This window comes from Corvus kubaryi, unplaced genomic scaffold, assembly GCF_017639235.1.
Source record: "Corvus kubaryi isolate FWS band 111438036 unplaced genomic scaffold, C.kubaryi_AGA036_p1.0 37382, whole genome shotgun sequence".
In the NCBI taxonomy this organism is placed as follows: domain Eukaryota; kingdom Metazoa; phylum Chordata; class Aves; order Passeriformes; family Corvidae; genus Corvus; species Corvus kubaryi.
In genome coordinates, this window is record NW_024581124.1 from 5436630 (window position 1) to 5453922 (window position 17293).

General features: G+C 48.0%; 1 protein-coding gene across 1 annotated transcript in view; it reads right to left on the reverse strand.

Moving 5' to 3' along the window:
* The window catches only part of SETD1B (SET domain containing 1B, histone lysine methyltransferase), a 47741-nt gene that overhangs the window by 7862 nt on the left and 22586 nt on the right, over window positions 1-17293 (reverse strand). The window contains exons 7-13 of the mRNA XM_042034773.1: window positions 9763-10533; window positions 7052-7222; window positions 6046-6133; window positions 5023-5240; window positions 4661-4790; window positions 3523-3975; window positions 177-1733 (exon numbers count right to left, since the gene is read on the reverse strand). Of these exons, the coding sequence (XP_041890707.1) occupies window positions 177-1733; window positions 3523-3975; window positions 4661-4790; window positions 5023-5240; window positions 6046-6133; window positions 7052-7222; window positions 9763-10533 (3388 nt within the window). The remainder of the gene's footprint in view (window positions 1-176; window positions 1734-3522; window positions 3976-4660; window positions 4791-5022; window positions 5241-6045; window positions 6134-7051; window positions 7223-9762; window positions 10534-17293) is intronic.

Here is a 17293-nt window from a genome sequence, read left to right on the forward strand (position 1 = left end):
TTTGTATTGCAGCTTCAGAGAATAAAACAGCCTAAAATTCCCTGCTCATCCAAGCAATTGCTATTCCTGTAAGCAACTGGTTCTCCCACCAACAAAGAGCCTTTTGCATTTGAAGTCCTAGCCAGCCACCATCTCATGCATCTCACACGTGTTGCCAATACAGTGAGAAAGGATATAAGGATGGAAAACCCACAGGGTGTCATTGAGCCAGTCCATACCATTGTCCTGCTGTAACAAGCGGTCGTATGTGATACACATGAATTTGATATCCTCCTCATCTATGCCTCCGTTCCAGATATCATACAAAATGGTCATCTCCTCAAACTCGGAGCGCGGCCTGAACTGCGGCCGGGGCGGGGAATACTCGGGGGAAGGGATCACTGGCAGCTCCTCAGATGTCTTCTTCTGCCTTCGCCACTGTCTCTTAGGTTTTGCGTGAGCTTCTTCTTCCTTGAAGTCTTCATTCCACTGGTTCTCCAGTTCCTTGAATGGCAGTTTCTCTGCAACTGTCTCAGCTGCTATTTTCTCATGGAAACCGTCATTCCTGAAGTCCAGGGTGACGGCTTCAGGGTCTTTCAGTCCATAGTAGGCATCAGGATGTCCACTCAACAGCTCTTTGCCCATAGCACCTTCCACCAAGGCCACTGGCACGGGAGGAGGTTCTATGGTTTTGCCTGGGTACACATCCAGCGAGAGGACAGAAGGTGGGGACCGCCTCGGCCGACCCGGCCTCCTTTTGGGAAGAACAGAAGGTGGTGGTGGGGGAGGAAGAATAGAAGCCCCAGGGGGTACTTCTGGGGAGAGCAAACCAGGTTTCACTTCTGCCTTGCATTCCTCGATGGGCATTCTTCCATCTCCATGCATGCACGGCAGGGCTGCTACAGGTATTGGCTCATCAGGTGGCAAACCCATGTCCATGTGGAAATCTGCTTGCGGGGGGCTGGCAAAGGGGATAGGGGAAGGAACACTGTTCATGCTGATCGTAAGGGAAGCACCAAGAGGCTCTTTAGAGGGTTTCTCCTCTAGTTCATCCTCTGACTGTTTCTTGCCAGACAGAAGGCAAGGAATGGTAGCACCAGCCTCTGGGAAAGTAGGGGTGAAATTGAAATCTCTCCCAGGAGTCCGAGGAATGCCACTGTTAATGCCAGGAGATTGGGATGGGTAGGAAAAGGGGCTCCCTGGGACTTGAGGGGAACTGAGGGTCAAGCTACTTCCTGTAAGGGGAGCATCACTTCCTGGCGTGGCTGGAACAGTGTCCGTGCTCTGCGACTTCGCGAGGGGGTGTGAAGACTTGGCCAAAATGTCCCGCCCGGGAGTCCTAGGAATCTCTTCTTCCACGGATGTTTTGGTCACCATTAATTGTTCAGGGAACTTTTCTGGAGGGACTAAAGATTCTTCCTTGCCAGGAGCTGATGGCAGGGGAAGCATGGAGGATGGCACCTTGTGGGCTGGAAGCAGAAGAGTCTCAGTCTCCGAGTGGATCATCACCTCCCGTCCAGGCGTACGAGGCAGCCGCTCGTCCTCCTCCGCTGCCGATGGCGGCTTTGCTTTAACTCGGCCTTCCAAAGTGCTGTCCTCAGACTTGCCAAAGAAGCTGCTTTTGCTGGGCAGAGGTTCTCCAAAGACTCCCACTGGAGCAGAGATACAGAGCGTTGCCTCCTCATCTTGAGATGCAGGCTTTGGACCTTCCTGTACCTCTGCCTCCAGCATGGAAGTGGGTTCGGACTCTTCCTCTGAAAGGGGAAAAGAGAGGAGAATCAGGAGCTTTGCCTCCACTTGGTTACTTGCCACTTGCTAGTAAAGGCATGTTTAAGATGCCACAATTACAGAACAGCTCAATTCCACTGGGAGGCTTTAAAACTCCAGTGCTTTACATTTTGGAGGCACAGAGTGTAGAGTAATTAGACACTACCACACACTTTCCTAATGGACCATAAAAAACCCGCACTATTAATTTGAGGATTAGCTACGACACAGACCAGAACGACGGTTTCTCTGCTTTCAAAAGCCCTGACAACCTTTTGTACAGACATTAAAGGAAGGAGAGGATTGTGGGGCGAGGACTTTGGAGGAGAGCTGTCAGAGCCCAGAGCTATCACCTTTTCTAATGTGGGAACTAAACTAATTGCAGGCCAAGGAGCACCCTCAGCTCTCCAAGGAGGGAGCAGTGAAGGGAGGAGCAGAACACTCCTGAACAACACATGAAGGAAATGGGAAGGCCTTGTAATGGATGAGGAGACACTCAGATGGTATCAATGAGGCAATTTATATGCTGCTCTCCCTGCAGCAGCCTCATTTGTCTGGAGTTTATTTACCCACTTAGGGCCAGGTCCAAAAGGAATCAACGGTGAATCTTGTTAGGCAGCTCAAAATAACATTTTCAAGTGGGAGAACGAAAGGAGGTTAAAATGCCCAGGGAGTTGGAAGGGAAGCATTCCCTGTTTGCACTGAACAAACCAGGGCTGCTGGAGAAGGGTCTGAGCCCTGCAACTCCTGTATGACAGGGCTGGGCTGCTCAAGAACAATGTTAGAGCTTGTTTCCACAGCTTACTTGGAAAGCTCCTTACACATGTCATGGTGCTCAAATGCAGGTGTCCTCAATTTTACATCCTTTCTGCATGCTGACCTGCTCTAGAAAGGATTCATGCAAAACCAGTTCTTCTTTGCCCTGCCCAGTTTAACATTTTACTGCTCTGTGACTTTCAGATTTTGCAGCAGCCAAGGAGTGACACCCTGTGCAGGGACTGGATTTTTAGCTCTCCAAGTGGCAAAATACTGCCTAATCCTCAGACACCTCAGTGCTGCCCAAGGCTCCACAGCAGGCCCCACTAGATGTGCCCTCCCTGTTGGCTCCAATTTTAACTTTTAGATTCCCCCTAGTTGCCAAATTTGTCAAGCACTATACATCTCACTCCTGCTCTAGTAAAAGGTTTCCAATTTCCTTGGGTTAAATACAACTCTGTATTGACTGAAAATAATTTCCTTCTTCCAGAAAACTAGAGAGTATCACTCCTTTAAAAGGAGTAAGTGACAAAAACCCCCACAAATAATACTAGGAACCAAACGTAACTCTGAGACTCCCCTCACCTGCCCCATGCAGCTTCCCTGTCATATACTGCTTTGATATTAAATCCAAAAAGAGCCAGTAGTGACATTCCTGCTCTGTTTTAGCAGCCATGGCTTTTCTATCTTGAGCTTCAGCCACCACACCACCCGATCAGTCACCCTCAGATGATGACAACTGTTCAGTTCCGGTAGGACTCCAACTAAACTGGCCCAGGATAAGATTCTGGATACAGTAACCACAGTATTTTTAGTAGCAGATGGCTCATGTAAAGCTCCTTACTAGGAAGGAAAGTTCAGCACAGACCTCTTTCCCTGCACAGATAATCCCCTAGCCTAGAGCCAAGACTGGAGGAAGAAAGAGAACAAGGGAAATACAAACCCATGCATATTGGGCACTGTGAGAAAATTTACTTGGAAACGTAGTAACAAAACTCCAAAGCACATGGAAGGGCATACCTGGCCTACAGATGGGAGAGAGTGCAAGTTTTGTCTCCTGGTCTCTTTCCATAACCAAGTGTTTCAGAGTTTCAGCAGCAAGAGATGCCCCCGGGACTTGGCCACACTCACTTTCCTCTGCCTTGATTTCTTCACTGCCTTCATCTTTCACTGCCAAAGCTGGCTCGGCAAGTCCCAAGCCTGTTGCATCCATGTAGTCATCCACAGGATACAGGTCCAAAATAGTCTCCCTCTCATCCTCAGGAAGCTCATGACCAGCAGGTTCATGCTCTGGCTCAGCAACCATGGCTTCTCTGCCTTGATCTTCAGCCACCTCTTCCTCCACCTCATCTTCATCATCATCATCCTCCTCATCTTCATCATCCGAGTCAGAACTTGATTCGAATTCAGAGGAGTCCTCACTTTCATCAGATGATTCAACTTCAGCCTTGGAAGACGAGGGACTTGCTACATCTACAAGAACAAACTGCCATTAGTTCTGCTTTCTGGCTTTATTAAACAATGAGGGGCAAATATCCCTTCCGCTACAAAAGTGTGGAAACAGTATCAACAGCAGCGTGTGGGTGCGAAGGAGTGGCTCCCAATTTATTTATTTTTGCAGAGATTTATAAATCCTGTCTCTGGCTGCTTACAACAATCACCATACAACAGGCAGTTCCAGGAGCAGTGCTGCCCACGTGGGTCTCTTGGTGCATTGTATCTTTTACTAAGATTTTCTGCTGCCTTTACACATGGTCTTAGAAAGTGGAAACTACCACCTTCCAGGGCAGAAAGTGATTGATAGGACAGAGTTATTAGCAGCCAAATTACCCTTGTCTGAAATCTGGTCCCTTCTCCTCCTGGCCACTCCCGTTTCACAAAACAAGCACACATTTAACTGGCTTTGAGACCTCTGCCCCTCTGCCAGGTTGGGCTGAGATCAGGTAGGGACTGGAGAGCTACTGTAAAGGGACCCACTGACTGAGGGATCATGGAAATCTCACAGGTAATAATTAAAAATACCTCTGTGCATTTTCTTGTGTAAAACTGCCCATCAGTGAAAGGAGGTGCACAAGTAACAAAATCAGCTCACAAAGGCAAAAGGGAGACCACAGCTGACCCTGTGGTGACACTTGCTGCTTCCACTGGAGCTGCTTACCCTCCTCGGAGTCCTGCTCCTCCTCCTTGTCACTTGTGTCTATGCCCGTCTCCTCCTCATCATCTTCATCCTCGTCTTCATCATCATCTTCATCCTCATCATCTTCATCCTCCTCATCCTCCTCTTCCTCCTTTGCAAGAAAGCATTGCCAAAAATGAACAGTGCCTGACCCTGCGACCTGGCTGTCAGTACAGTAACCATCAGGGAGGCTGGTCAGAGAACCTGAAGAGGGAGTGACCTGACAGAGGTTCTGTGAGGACAGGAGCACTCATCTCCTAGAAAAGGGAACTTTAGCATTTGGCATTACCAGGCCCCCTTTTAATGACAAACAGCATTGAAATCGCAGTCACAAACCAACACACCTTGCCAGGTGCTGCTTTCACCAAGCCTCCCTCTTCTTCCTGCTCCTCTTCCTTCTCTGAGGAGGACTCCTCTTCTTTCCCTGATGTCTCATCTCCCTCTTCTCCCTCGCTGTCGAGCTCCAATGGCCTTGCTGGTCGCCGTCGCAGCCCCACTGCCTCTGCATCCTTCTTTGACAGGTCAGATGTTGTATCAGAAGCATCCCTGTCCCTCTCCGACTCTGAGGAGCAAAAGCAACAGAAATTACCATCAAATACCTTGGAAAGGATGGAAAGAGTTAACTACATAAGGGAAATTTCTTTGGGAAGATCAAAGTTAGGAGCAATGTGCCCATGTGGTGTGGGTCCCCAGGCTTACAGGGACTTGCTGATGTCACAGTGAACAGTGCTGATGGCAAAATGTAGGCAGCCAAAGCTGACACTCCCTACGCAGAGCAGACAGCAGACATAGCATGACTGAGGTCAGGACAGGTAACCTGAATTTAATCCTTTTTTTTCCCATTTTTTGGCTTCAAACCCACTTGTTAATCTGAATCAACTTTAAAATGAACTTATGTTTTTATGCAAAACAAAGGGTATTCTAAGCTTTGTCTTCCCTAGTTACAGGAAATAATGTTAAGATATTTTCAGATTTTTCTGGCAAATAACTTTGGTTTCTTTTTCAAATCAAATGCAGAGCAAACTGTTACGTGCTTCCTCCCACCACGTCCCAGTGAGCTGTGAGCACACCCCAAACAGCCCATGAACCCATCTGAGCTCCTTCTGCTGGGGCCCAGCACAGCTAAAATAGGTTATGAGTTATTCTTAAAATGTGGGTCTTAAACTTTCCACCAGTGAATTTCAGATAATTGAACCCAGAGGGGCCATCTCCCAGTTGATCAGAGCTCTGTGAGAAGCAGGGTTTGGCTCAGATCCTTGACTCTGTGTTTAACTGTAAGCGAGCACACTGCTGTGAAGTTTAAAGGGATTCAGCTTGCTCGGGGTTTGCATCTGCTCTTATGTATCAAACAAATGCGCTTTGCAAACCTTCATCTTCATCATCCACAGAAGTAGAAGGCCGGATTCTCTTCTGATCTCCTGCTGAGGCAGCTTCAGGTGGCTCCTTTCTTTTCACCTGAACAAAAGACACAATTAGCATTTCTGAAAGTTTAGAAACAGCAGAAATCAACTTCTTAAGCAAATTGCCACTTCTTTGCTTTGCTGTGGTCACTTACAGCAGAAACCAAGGGCCACTTCCCAGCTCTTGATCTCTTTATTTGCTTGCAAACAGAATTTCACTCTGAATGAAACTCTACCCCTTCAATTTGCATGAAAACACCCCGGGTACCAGCATGGTGCATGTCATCACCAGGTACTTTGAGGATGACAGGGAAAACTCGACAAATCCATGTGTCTGAGATTGTGGCAGAACAGAAAGAGAGCCTAAACCCACGGCATCTTAAAGAACCTCAAAGCAAGTTTTACTCTAAATAAAGACTGCAGAATCTCTCATCCCAAACCTTTACTTGCACCTTCTGTGCATTCAAAAATCCTAATTTCAGGGAAGCCCTCTACACTCCCCTACCCCACACTTCTTTTAAGATACTTTCAATTTTTTTATGCAAATGCTTTTTAAAATGGATACCCTGTGCTTCTGAGGAGACAGAGTTTAAGCAAACTTCAGGTGAGACTCAGCTGCCAAACTATCAGACATTCCAACCAAAACAAGAACTGTGGAAAGCACTATGAGCGTAAGTGTATTTTTTATGATAATGCTGAAACGTTGTGTCCTAAACACAGGCAAATGTCCCCTTTCCCTTGCAGAGCAGGGAGATCCCCTATTGTGTGACAATTCACACAAGTGGAGGATGAAAAGCTAAAGCTGGAACAGAGGGTCCTTGCTCTGGTCCTGGGGGGTCAGAAGCAACTCCCTGAAAGAACACAGAGTGGGGTGAACAGCCTGCGGGCTCTGGGGCACAAACCTAGCGAGGTCTGTCCTCCTAAGGCTCCTCTGGGGGATGTCAGCATAAGGAAGACAGTTTTTTGTTTTCACCTTGAAGGATGGCAGCCGGATGGCCCCTCGTAACCCAATGCCCAAGCCGATTGCCTCATATCCCAGCCCTTCTCCTTTGTTCCAGTTCTCCAAAAGACAAGAGGCGATTCGATCCTTCGGCTTTGGTTTTTCCTCCAATTCTCCTCCAGACTTCACTGGAGTGAGAGATGCCTGCAACAGAGAAGGCACATTTGAGAGGGGAAGTTTCCTGGGAAGGACACAAACTCTGGAAACCATTTAGACAGTCGAGGTTTGGGAAATATCACTGCCCTGCCCGGGCATCAGTTTCTCTGAGGGCATCTGAAGGTGCCCCACACCTGAAAGGAAATAGAGCTGCACATAATAATACAAATAACTGGAGTGTGCTTTAGGCAAGTCAGCCCAACAACGTGTTATTTACCTTTCTTTGCTAACCCACATAACTGAAAGCAATTCCAGACCTTCCAGTTGGGAACACCTTCCTTCTTTTGAGTGTAAGGCCAAATATAGTGCATCAAAAATCACACACATCCTTGTGTTTCCTTAGCAACCACAGCCCAAGTCCACAAAACCTGTCAGAAGGCTCCAGTCCTCGAACAGGAACATCCAAATATTTAGTTGAAACACCAAAGGGTCTACAAAATAGACGCACAGCCTCAACAAATCCTTTTTCACCAGAGCTGAGGTGTGAGGGAAGAGCAGGAATTCAGACCTCTGCAGCTGTGGAGAGGTGGACAAGCTGGGAGAATGTCACACGTGATGGTATGTCATGCTCTGCCCGAGCCAGGGGCACTGGAGGTGACACTCACTTGCATCAGCCCATGGCACAACACTCCCTCTTGCACACCCTAACAGAGCTCACATGCTGAAGTGGGCTGGAATCACCAAAGAGGCAGCACAAGCTCAGCGTTCCCGCTAATAAGGGAACAAGACTAATGGGAATATCAAGCAGAGAATCCAAGCGGCAGCACTCCATGGCCAGGGGTGACTGCTTATCCCTGGCACTCTGCTTAATGCATCTTATTCAGGCTTTCAAACCTGACCCACCACTAGATTTGGGAACAAGGAAAAGCTTTCCCCTAGCTCAGGCAGAAAAGGTTCATGGGATGTGCTGCCTTCCCTAGCAACGTGCTCCTTTCACAGCTTTCACCCCATTTGTTTTCCACCCTGCCTGAGCCAGGACACCAGCTTTATCCTTGAGCCCTCCCATCTTTTACCTAGGCATGATGCCTCTTGGAAGTCAATCAACTGCCAGAGTTGGAATCAATCAATCAGCTGCTTTTGATGGAATATAGCAGCCAGAATCAGTGTGACTGCAGAGCACATGGGGAACTGACCTCCAGCTGCCACCAAGGAGCTCAGTTGCCTCATCCTCACACACACACACAGACACCAGCAATAGGAAGGTACAGCTTAAGCTGAATATTCATATTTTGTTTTCTGCAAAAGCAGGCAGCTTGTGACTGAGAAGGAATCCTGTCCCACCCCAATGCCAGGGGTGCTCAGCCCTAGCAGAAAGGAGGCTCTGGAATCTGTGGGGTTTTTCTGCACACAACAGTAACACATGCCCTGGGGCAGAAATGGTTCTGGCATCTCTGTTCCCGGACAGAAAGCACAGTGGTTTTCCATGCAGCAATTTCATATTTTCAATTACACTGCTCACATCCAACATAACCTGTGGCAAGGACTGTGGTACAGTCAGCTTCCCTTCCCAAAATGGTTTACAAATCCCAGGTGAGGGAAGAACACACCAAATCCAGCCATAGCTCAGGATGTAAAAGAGCCTGAAGATCTGCCTTGACTTGCTTCTGCTTCTTCACAGCAGATGTCTGGTTTAAAACAATTTCTAGAGTATTTCAGTTGCTGTTTTTGCAACTATTTGCTGGATCTGTTTCCTTCATTGCCCTGGAAACTCAGGGGCCTCCTCCAAGACTGTCAGCACACGCTCGCTGGCAGGAGAAAAGCTCTGAGCATTAGTCAGGAGGAGAGGTTTCTGCTGCACGTCACGCCAGCCAGCTCTAAGCCAGAGCAAATTACACTGTCATAAAACAGCTGTTAAGCAGCAGCATTACCAACCTCTCCAGAAAGCCAAGGAGCTCTCCCAGGCACCAGAATTAACACACAATTGGTTTACAAAAACAGGTGGTGAGGATACTGCTCTGAAAACTGACATCTGAAACAGAGGATCTACCTGCAGGTTGTGGTTTGTTTTGTTATTTTTGCAGTAATTCACTGCAACGGTAATTTTGAGGCTTGCATTAACCTTTCTGTAGTGTTAGGTATTTTGGGTAGTGACAAATTCACCATACGTTAAATCACAGAGCTGTTTGCTGGCTGAGGTACACTTCAAATTGGGTGAGAAAAGGATCAGAGGATTCATGCAAAGCTGTTTTCTCAACTAATCCCTGGAATTCTTCATGTATTTGGCCAATGTTCAGCTCTTGAGTTAATTGCTGCTTTGTACATGTGCTGGGGAGGGGGAGAACTGGAAACACCCACAAATCTCATTGCACAAAGTGGGGAAAACAAAATAGAGGCTTGGTGGTTTCAAACGCTTCTCTTGCATCTGACCTTACTTTTTGGAGCTAAACATCAGCTTCCTCTTGTACATAACAACTTAGGGCTGTGGGTTTTTTAAAGTCAGTTCCAAACCCCTGCTGACCCCACATGCTGGCCACAAGCACTAAGAACAGCTCTCCCCAGGACCCAGGACAGAGCACGTGAAAACCCACCTTTGCCAGACGTTCCTTCTTGTCCCACCAGTCATCAAACGCCCGGAATGCCACCACTTCGACCATCTTGCGGTTCAGGTCCCTTTTCATGATGGCCTTTAGTTCCTTCACTATGACCAGGAGGACTCCATCCACAGTGGCTTTGTGGGGATCCTCCTTCTTCGGCTCATAACCCGGGGGTGGAACCGAGGGGTCAAACTTGGGCAGTGGTGGCCACTGCTGCCCGCGGGCAAGAGCGGCTCCCATTGAGAAAGGGCGGTAGGGAGGAAGATTCACAAACTGCATCCGGCCTGTTATGAAAGGAGGATACTGGTACGTGTTCTGTGCCTGCATCATGCGGCTCAGCATCTGAGTTTGCATCTGGAACGACATTGGCATGCCACCCCACTGGTTGCCCAAGACACTGATCATATCCACCTGCATGACGGGGAACATGCCAGGATGGAACGGGGGGAGCGGGGGCAGGATGTGGGGCGGAGGGACCCCGGGCGGGGCGGGCAGCGGCGGCGGGGGGACGGTGACGGCCGGGTGGGTGGGCGGCGGTGGCGGAGGCAGCGGCGGAGGCATCGGGAAGCCCGGCTGTGGAGGTGGCGGAGGAGGAAGAGGAGGGAATCCCGGTGGTGGCAGCGGGGGGATCGACGGGGCCATCACGGCCGTGTTGCTGACGGAGGAGTTCACCACAATGGTTTTGGCACATTCCGCGCTGGTGATGGGCGCAGGGTTGGTCTCGTCGTCAGAGATTTCCATGTCCTCCCCTGAGGAATGCTGACCCTGCCACAAAAGAGGGAGAAAAGGTGACGAGCACATTCTCTTTACATTAAATACCACAGCGCTGGGCTGCTTCAAACAAAAGCTAAGTTTAACACACATTTTAATTGGGAACGGAGAAAAGCGAGCGATGCCCTGAAAAGACAGGGCCCACTGAGCAGCTGGTGCCTATTGAAGCTTTTCTCTTCTGTGTCAGACCTCAGGAATCAGAGAGGTAAAAGCTTTCTAAAAGAGCATCAGCACCAACTGAACAAAACCCTCAGCTTCTATGGAGCAGGAGGAACTGCTCCCATGCTTGGTGAAATTACACACAATCCAAACGTCCTTCACCGCAAGATACATTATCTCTTATTTGCATCTAGTACTCATAGGCACATTACACTGTGAGTTTTTATTCCTTAGTTTCTCCATGCACAAATAATTACCTTGGTTTTTAATTATAATCCCTGGCTCATTTGCTGTCAACTCCTAACCTCTAATTGTGGAAAGACAGTATCTCCACATGGTTGCTGCTACTGAAAGTTGTCGTGACTAGACCACAGCAATTCACATGGGGAAAAAAAGAACCCCAAATCTGGTTAAACTGCTTTTAAACATCAAAGTCATGAATGCTGCGATTCAAAGACATAGCCTATGTTGTGTTTTGGGACAAAATGAATACTTTACTAGCCACAAGAAAGACAGACTTACAGAAAATGCTAAAACTATGTCCTACCTCTGCTGCCAAAGGGATGGAAATTGGACTAAGACAGAGGGTGCCTGCTTGCTCTCAAGTCTCAGAGCTGCCCAACTAGGTCTTGTACAAAAGAAAAGTCTCAGGAACTACCTCCATCCTCAGCAGCATGTGGTCACACCTGCACAGTGTCTGTCCTACAGGCACTTCAGTCCTGGAGGTGTCTCCAGCACCAGGAATCCATATGCATGACTCTCACATCCCTCAGGTATCAAAACCTTGATACAAAATACAGTAACCAAATACTGCTGGAAAACATATCCACACAGTGACAGTTTATCTGGGACACATGAATGGCGCTGATCTTTGACCAGAGTGATGACAGCAGACAGGACAGGGTCCCTTTAATCCCCAAACATGTCTCACATTGCCGACATGAGTAAAGAGCCTCCGCGTGTTCCCCAGCACAGCCCAGGGCACAGCAGGGATGCTCCTCCTGGCCAGAGCCCTCCTGCTGCCCTGGGAGCTTTGGCAGCCCAGCTGAGCCAGGAAGAGATCACCATCAAGTGGTCTGTCAGTGCCTCTCTGTATCACAATCCTGGCAAGAGTTTTGGAACCTGCTGGCTGCCGTCAGCCAAATTTGATGGTGGATCTCAAAGATATTTATTATTTGCTCCACATTTCGTGCCAGCAGGTGCCTCTTCTGTCTGCTCTCCTACCAGTCTTCCCAGTCTGAAAGGAAAGAGCAGTATCAGACACTGGAGAACCTAGAAGTTCTGGGAAGAGCTGCTGAGGAGCAGACTTTGTTGGCAGTTTTCACATTGAAGCTGCTGTGATTTGGTTCTTAACCTGTGAATTTTTTACTGGGGTATGCAAACAAAAGCAGGAGCAGCTGAATTGACTCTGCTACAAACTGTCGCTGTGTGAAACTGAGCAGCCACAACTATCCAAATCACTCCAAATGTTTCCCGTTTTATCAAAGGTCATCTCTGCTACAGCAGCTACCACCAGAGAGCAGGCTGAGCACGACGCTTGCAACAGCAGCTGTGCAAATCCTCCAGTCCTGGCACCTCCCCTCACCCTGGCTTCCCCGCATTCCTCTGCTGCGGCACAAACTCACTGCCTCCCGCAGCACCTGGGTCACCCACAAAAAAACACTCGTAGTTTTAGAGCCCAAAATGCCCAACAAGGAGACACCATTCACCTGGCAAACCCTGAGCAAGAGCTATTGACCCTTGGTAATAGTGATGGAGAGGGGACTCCCCTGTAGTCACAGAGTCACTTCAGCGCATCTGTGCATGCAGGGAGGACTCTGAGGGCTGTTTCGTAAACCCTAAAATGAACAGCTAAAAAAGAAGTAGAGGTGATAACCCATTGCACTCAAGTCTTTCCAAAGCCCAGTTGTATCATGCCCTTGAGCTGCCCACATCTGGCTCACATTTCTCAGTGGGTCTCATACCCTGCATCCTCTCCCCAGCTGCTCTATTGCAGTCATGTCCCACGCCGAGGATGCTGGGGAATGAAAGGACATTCTGCAGTTTCAACTACTGCAGCTCCAGTGAAAGGAGCAGAGGAAGAGCAAAAAGGATGACTGTGGCAGGTGTAAACAAGATTCCTGTGAAACAGACCCCGGTTTTCAGTAAATGAACACAAAAGGCCCTGTTAAAAGCACTGTCTCCAATTGCAAACGCCGGGTGATGCTAAAGATCGGTGCTGGATAGAAAGCCAGGAGCGTTCAGGCTACCAAAGACAGACTAAATCAGCTTCGAGTTCACATTCATCTCATCTGATGGGATATGGAGAAAAGTCACCTCAGGAGGCCTCAGGGAAGCACTAGAACCAAGCAGTGTCAAGCCACAAATTCTTCCCAGTCCCTCCTGCAGGACCCTGCACCCTCCCAGAGCCCTCCCAACCTCCCATCCTGGAGCACCAGCAGCCTCAAACCTGTCCCAGCCAGTCCTGCCTCAGGAGACTCGTGTGCTCTTGCCCATCACTCAGAGCCCGCTGCCATCCACACCAGCCTCTAATCAGCCTCAGTACCAATGAGTCCTGCCTGATAAATTTGGCTGGTTTTCCCTCTTGAAGGAAACATCACATAGAAAAGCCAGTCCTGAAATTGCAGAGAGGTGGCAGGACTAGCAGGATTCCATGCTTTAGGGCACAGAGCTTCCTTCATCCATACATGCATTAATTTTATTTAAGCTGAAATGAGAATTGCTAAAGCAATAACCAGCATGTTTGAAAGACTGAAAGATTTTTCTCTTTTTTTTTCACTGGTGCTCAGATGGATCTACAGGAAGCAACAACAGATTCCCTGCTTCCTACAATGCTGGGCTGACAACTCACCTCCACTTGCACAGTGCACAGAGTCTGTGCTCCAGTTTTATCCCAAGCAAGATGGACAGAGAGAGAGAACGAGATTAAATGGCAGGGAGAAAAGGATCAGAAAAGGCACAGGGGGTAGGGGGAAAGAATCACAAGGTTAGGAAAGAGGTCAAACCAAAAGAAGATCATCTACAAGGAAGTCTTTAAAGAAAGTTAAGCGTAACAAATATTTAAAGCGGATGACTTTCCTGTAACTGCTCATATCTAAGGGGGAAAAATGTAGGCACCAAGTGAAAGAGATCAAGGTACAGATAGAAAAACCAAGGAGAGACATAGAAAGATCTTGTGTTATTTGAATTTCTTTTCATTCACCTGTCTGAACCTGGATTTACTATGGTTGCTACCAAATACCTCTCAGGGTAGAGCTGAAAAGCACCTGTGCTGTACTCTCAAAGAAACTGCCTTCTAGCTGGCCTCCCTCTTTGCTCTCACAAGCAGAAAAAAGTGAGCTGATGGATGACATACATACTGCTATGAGAATGTCACGGCCATCACTGTCAAAAAAACCTGTGTCAATCAGTCCCGGAGTTCACCTGCCTGTTTCTGAGGTCATCTGGTACAATGCCACCAGAAAACCTCCCTTCAGCCCACTGAGAGAAAAGCCATTTCCAGCTAAATTAATTTGTGCTGCCATCTTTACTTTGGATTAATTAAATTAAGAGTTAGCAAAACAGGTATTTAATTATACGCATGACACATTTTTCCAAAGGTTCTTTAATGATGCAAATTTGTTGGGAGAGATTCATGTCAGCGTAACTGGTTATAAATGGCCTCATTCACTGTTCACCCAAAATGTTAATTGCCACCTTTAACACCAGCACAGTGTGCAGAGACTCTTAAGTTAAATGAGGGAACATCCTGGGATGCCACTCCTGCATCAGCTGGAATAGTGACAGGGTAGGGCCACTGGCTGCGGGGTATCGATCCCACCTCAGAGCCATACCCAGCACTTTGCAAGCAAATGTTAGTACCTCCAAAGAAACTAAATCCTAATATTTGCATGCAGAACTGGCAGCTTCCAGATGTGAGGAGGCTGTTCCATCCCCTGACCCAGAGGAGCACTGACACTGTGGCAGCAATTGGGACCTTCACTGTACACATTGTTCAGTACCTTTCTTACAGGCAGAGACACTTCACATCCTTCCATTTCCTTCTAAAAGGCCATCTGAGAAAGAATCTACTCAGAATTTCAGAACACATTGTGAATACCATCAGCTTACAGCTCATTTTGCTTAAACATTCTGCTGGGTACTAAGTTACTTATATTTGAGGCAGGGAATTGTACCACTGAACATAGCAACTACTCTGGCATTACCTGGCTGAGCTCTGGTGCATCAAAATAATGAAATGCAGGATCGATGGCATTCAGCACAGTACAAGGGCACCAGCCTTCATGTTTTTCAATAAAGCTAGAACTAAAATCAGAAGGGACTCTTGGACAAAAAAGTTTTCCTACCCTGGTTAAACAGTCATCACTTGGTTTTGGATTAAGTCCAACCAAGCATTGAAAAAACTTCACAAGTGCTCATCTCACACTTTATCCTTACAAAAAAGCAGGGAAAGAAAAGCCTTCAGAGGTGAGGAGGAGAGGACAACTGACTGAAGAGGGTCATACACCATGTTGCTGACAGAGTCAAGAACAGACTCCAGGTCTCTCTGACCTCCTATACCCCAACTCCAGTTGCCTCCCCACACTGGGCTCACACCAGGCTCCTCACTGCCTGTGCTCTGTGTTTGACAAGGGAAACAGCCCTAGTGCCGTGATCCCTGGGTGAAACTAGCTCAAGTTCTCTATCACACAATTCTCTCCCCAGACTCCTTCAGCAGAGCATGTTAAAGAGAATGAGACATTTCAAACCTGCCACATTTCTTATGCTACCATCCGGAACAAAAATGAAGCCTGAGGCCACCAACCAGCCACCCGCAACTCTTCCTCCAAGACAACTTCACTGAAAAACTCCTTTCAAGTTCAGCCCAGAGAATCCCACCATTCACTCTGCTAACAGAGTGAATATCAAATACCTCTTGCAGCCCAAAATCTGCAAGCCCAGCGAGGGCTTCAGAGAGTATTGCTTTGTTCATCTTTAATCTGCTTTTAGCTTGCAGGTTCAACGTTCCTGGCAAAGCACATGAGGAGGAGCCATGGCTCTGAACTGCCCTCTTGTCTTGCTGGGAGGGCACAATGACATGGTAGAGGGACTGCGCTGAGCATTCACACCTCGCCGTGTCAGGCGTGAACAAGGCAGACTCGGCACCTTATTTACAATGCACACCAGTATTTTTACTTTGCTAACCATAATTATAGCCCTGCCTCGGGAGGAACACACACAAGGGCGGTGCTTCACTGGTGTTGCAGACGTGGAGTACAAGAGGGCAGAGCCACTCCAGGTGGTTTGCCAGCAGTCCAGCAGCAAAAACACGGAGCAAACACTGCCTACACTTTCCTGGGTGAGCTTTCCAACTTGGTCAGGTCACTGTGCTGTCCCCAGCGCCCGTGGTGGCTCATGGTGGCCAACCCACCACCACCACAGCCTGGATTGATACTGGAATTAGGTTGCTGCCTCCTCCCCATGGGTTAGTCAGGTCTTTCAACCTCCTCTGGGCAGCTGAGAGAGCTCCTGTCCTCCTGCTGCAGTCAGAGCCCGCGAGGGCAACCACACCAGCTTTTAATTGGGACAACTTTCTGGTGTTTGCGCTGTAACAAAATGCTCAGCTCAGTAATTGGCAAATGGAAAGATTTACATATTACAAATCAGTGATTATAAAATATCTCCAGCAACATGTGATTCTACCTCTAGAAAAGAAGACTGCAAGGTTTTTATATAGTTATATATTTATACAGCACTTCATAAATGAACTCACAAGCAAAGGCTGCAAACACACAGATCAGAGCAATGGACTCAATGTTGTATCCCACAAAAAGGGACACCAAAAAGGCCCTAATGGAACTGGGATTTCTCACAGAAGGAGGGACATTCCTTGGCTGTTTTGGTTTCTCTATTACCAATCGCCAAAGTACCTCTCACTACCTGAAAAAGAGAATTCAAGCTCTCTATGATGACAATATCCCACCTGACACACACTCTGTGTTGGCTCAGGTTGTGTTTTGGTCTGGTGCTTACTTGCAGCACTTCTTTGGCACACACAGTGCTCCCCACACCTACAGGGCTGCCCAACGAGTAAAACAAGTGACAATAATATCCAAGTGCTCATTGTAAACAAACAGCACTGCAAACACCAGCCCAATTTACGCCACTTACTTTCCTTCCTAAAGCCAAGAGGGAACTTTGAGTTGATATCTCAAACCACAGAAGGACAGAGGGAGAATTCCCTAGAAGACCCTGCTGGTCCCAGAAGAGGGGAACAGGGGTGAGGAAATGCCACGTGCTTGTTTGTGGCTCACAATGTGCTCCATCAGGTGCTGGTCCCTAATTAGACCATCCTGCACATGGGGAGATGCCACAAGTACGGATTTGGAAGGATGCAGGGAAGCAGCTCAACTGGGCTGCAAGAGTAGGGCAGGAAGGGCTCTTGAGAGGGGGAGGTACATGGGGCTAATGTTTACAAAGGGAAAAGGTCTCCTCAGTCACTTCCAGTATTTCCTGACACCAGGAACAGAAGTAAATTGACTTATGTTTTAAGGACAGCAGGAGAGCTGGACAGCTGCCCAACAGTCCATGCCATCATCAGAAAATCTAGTGAATC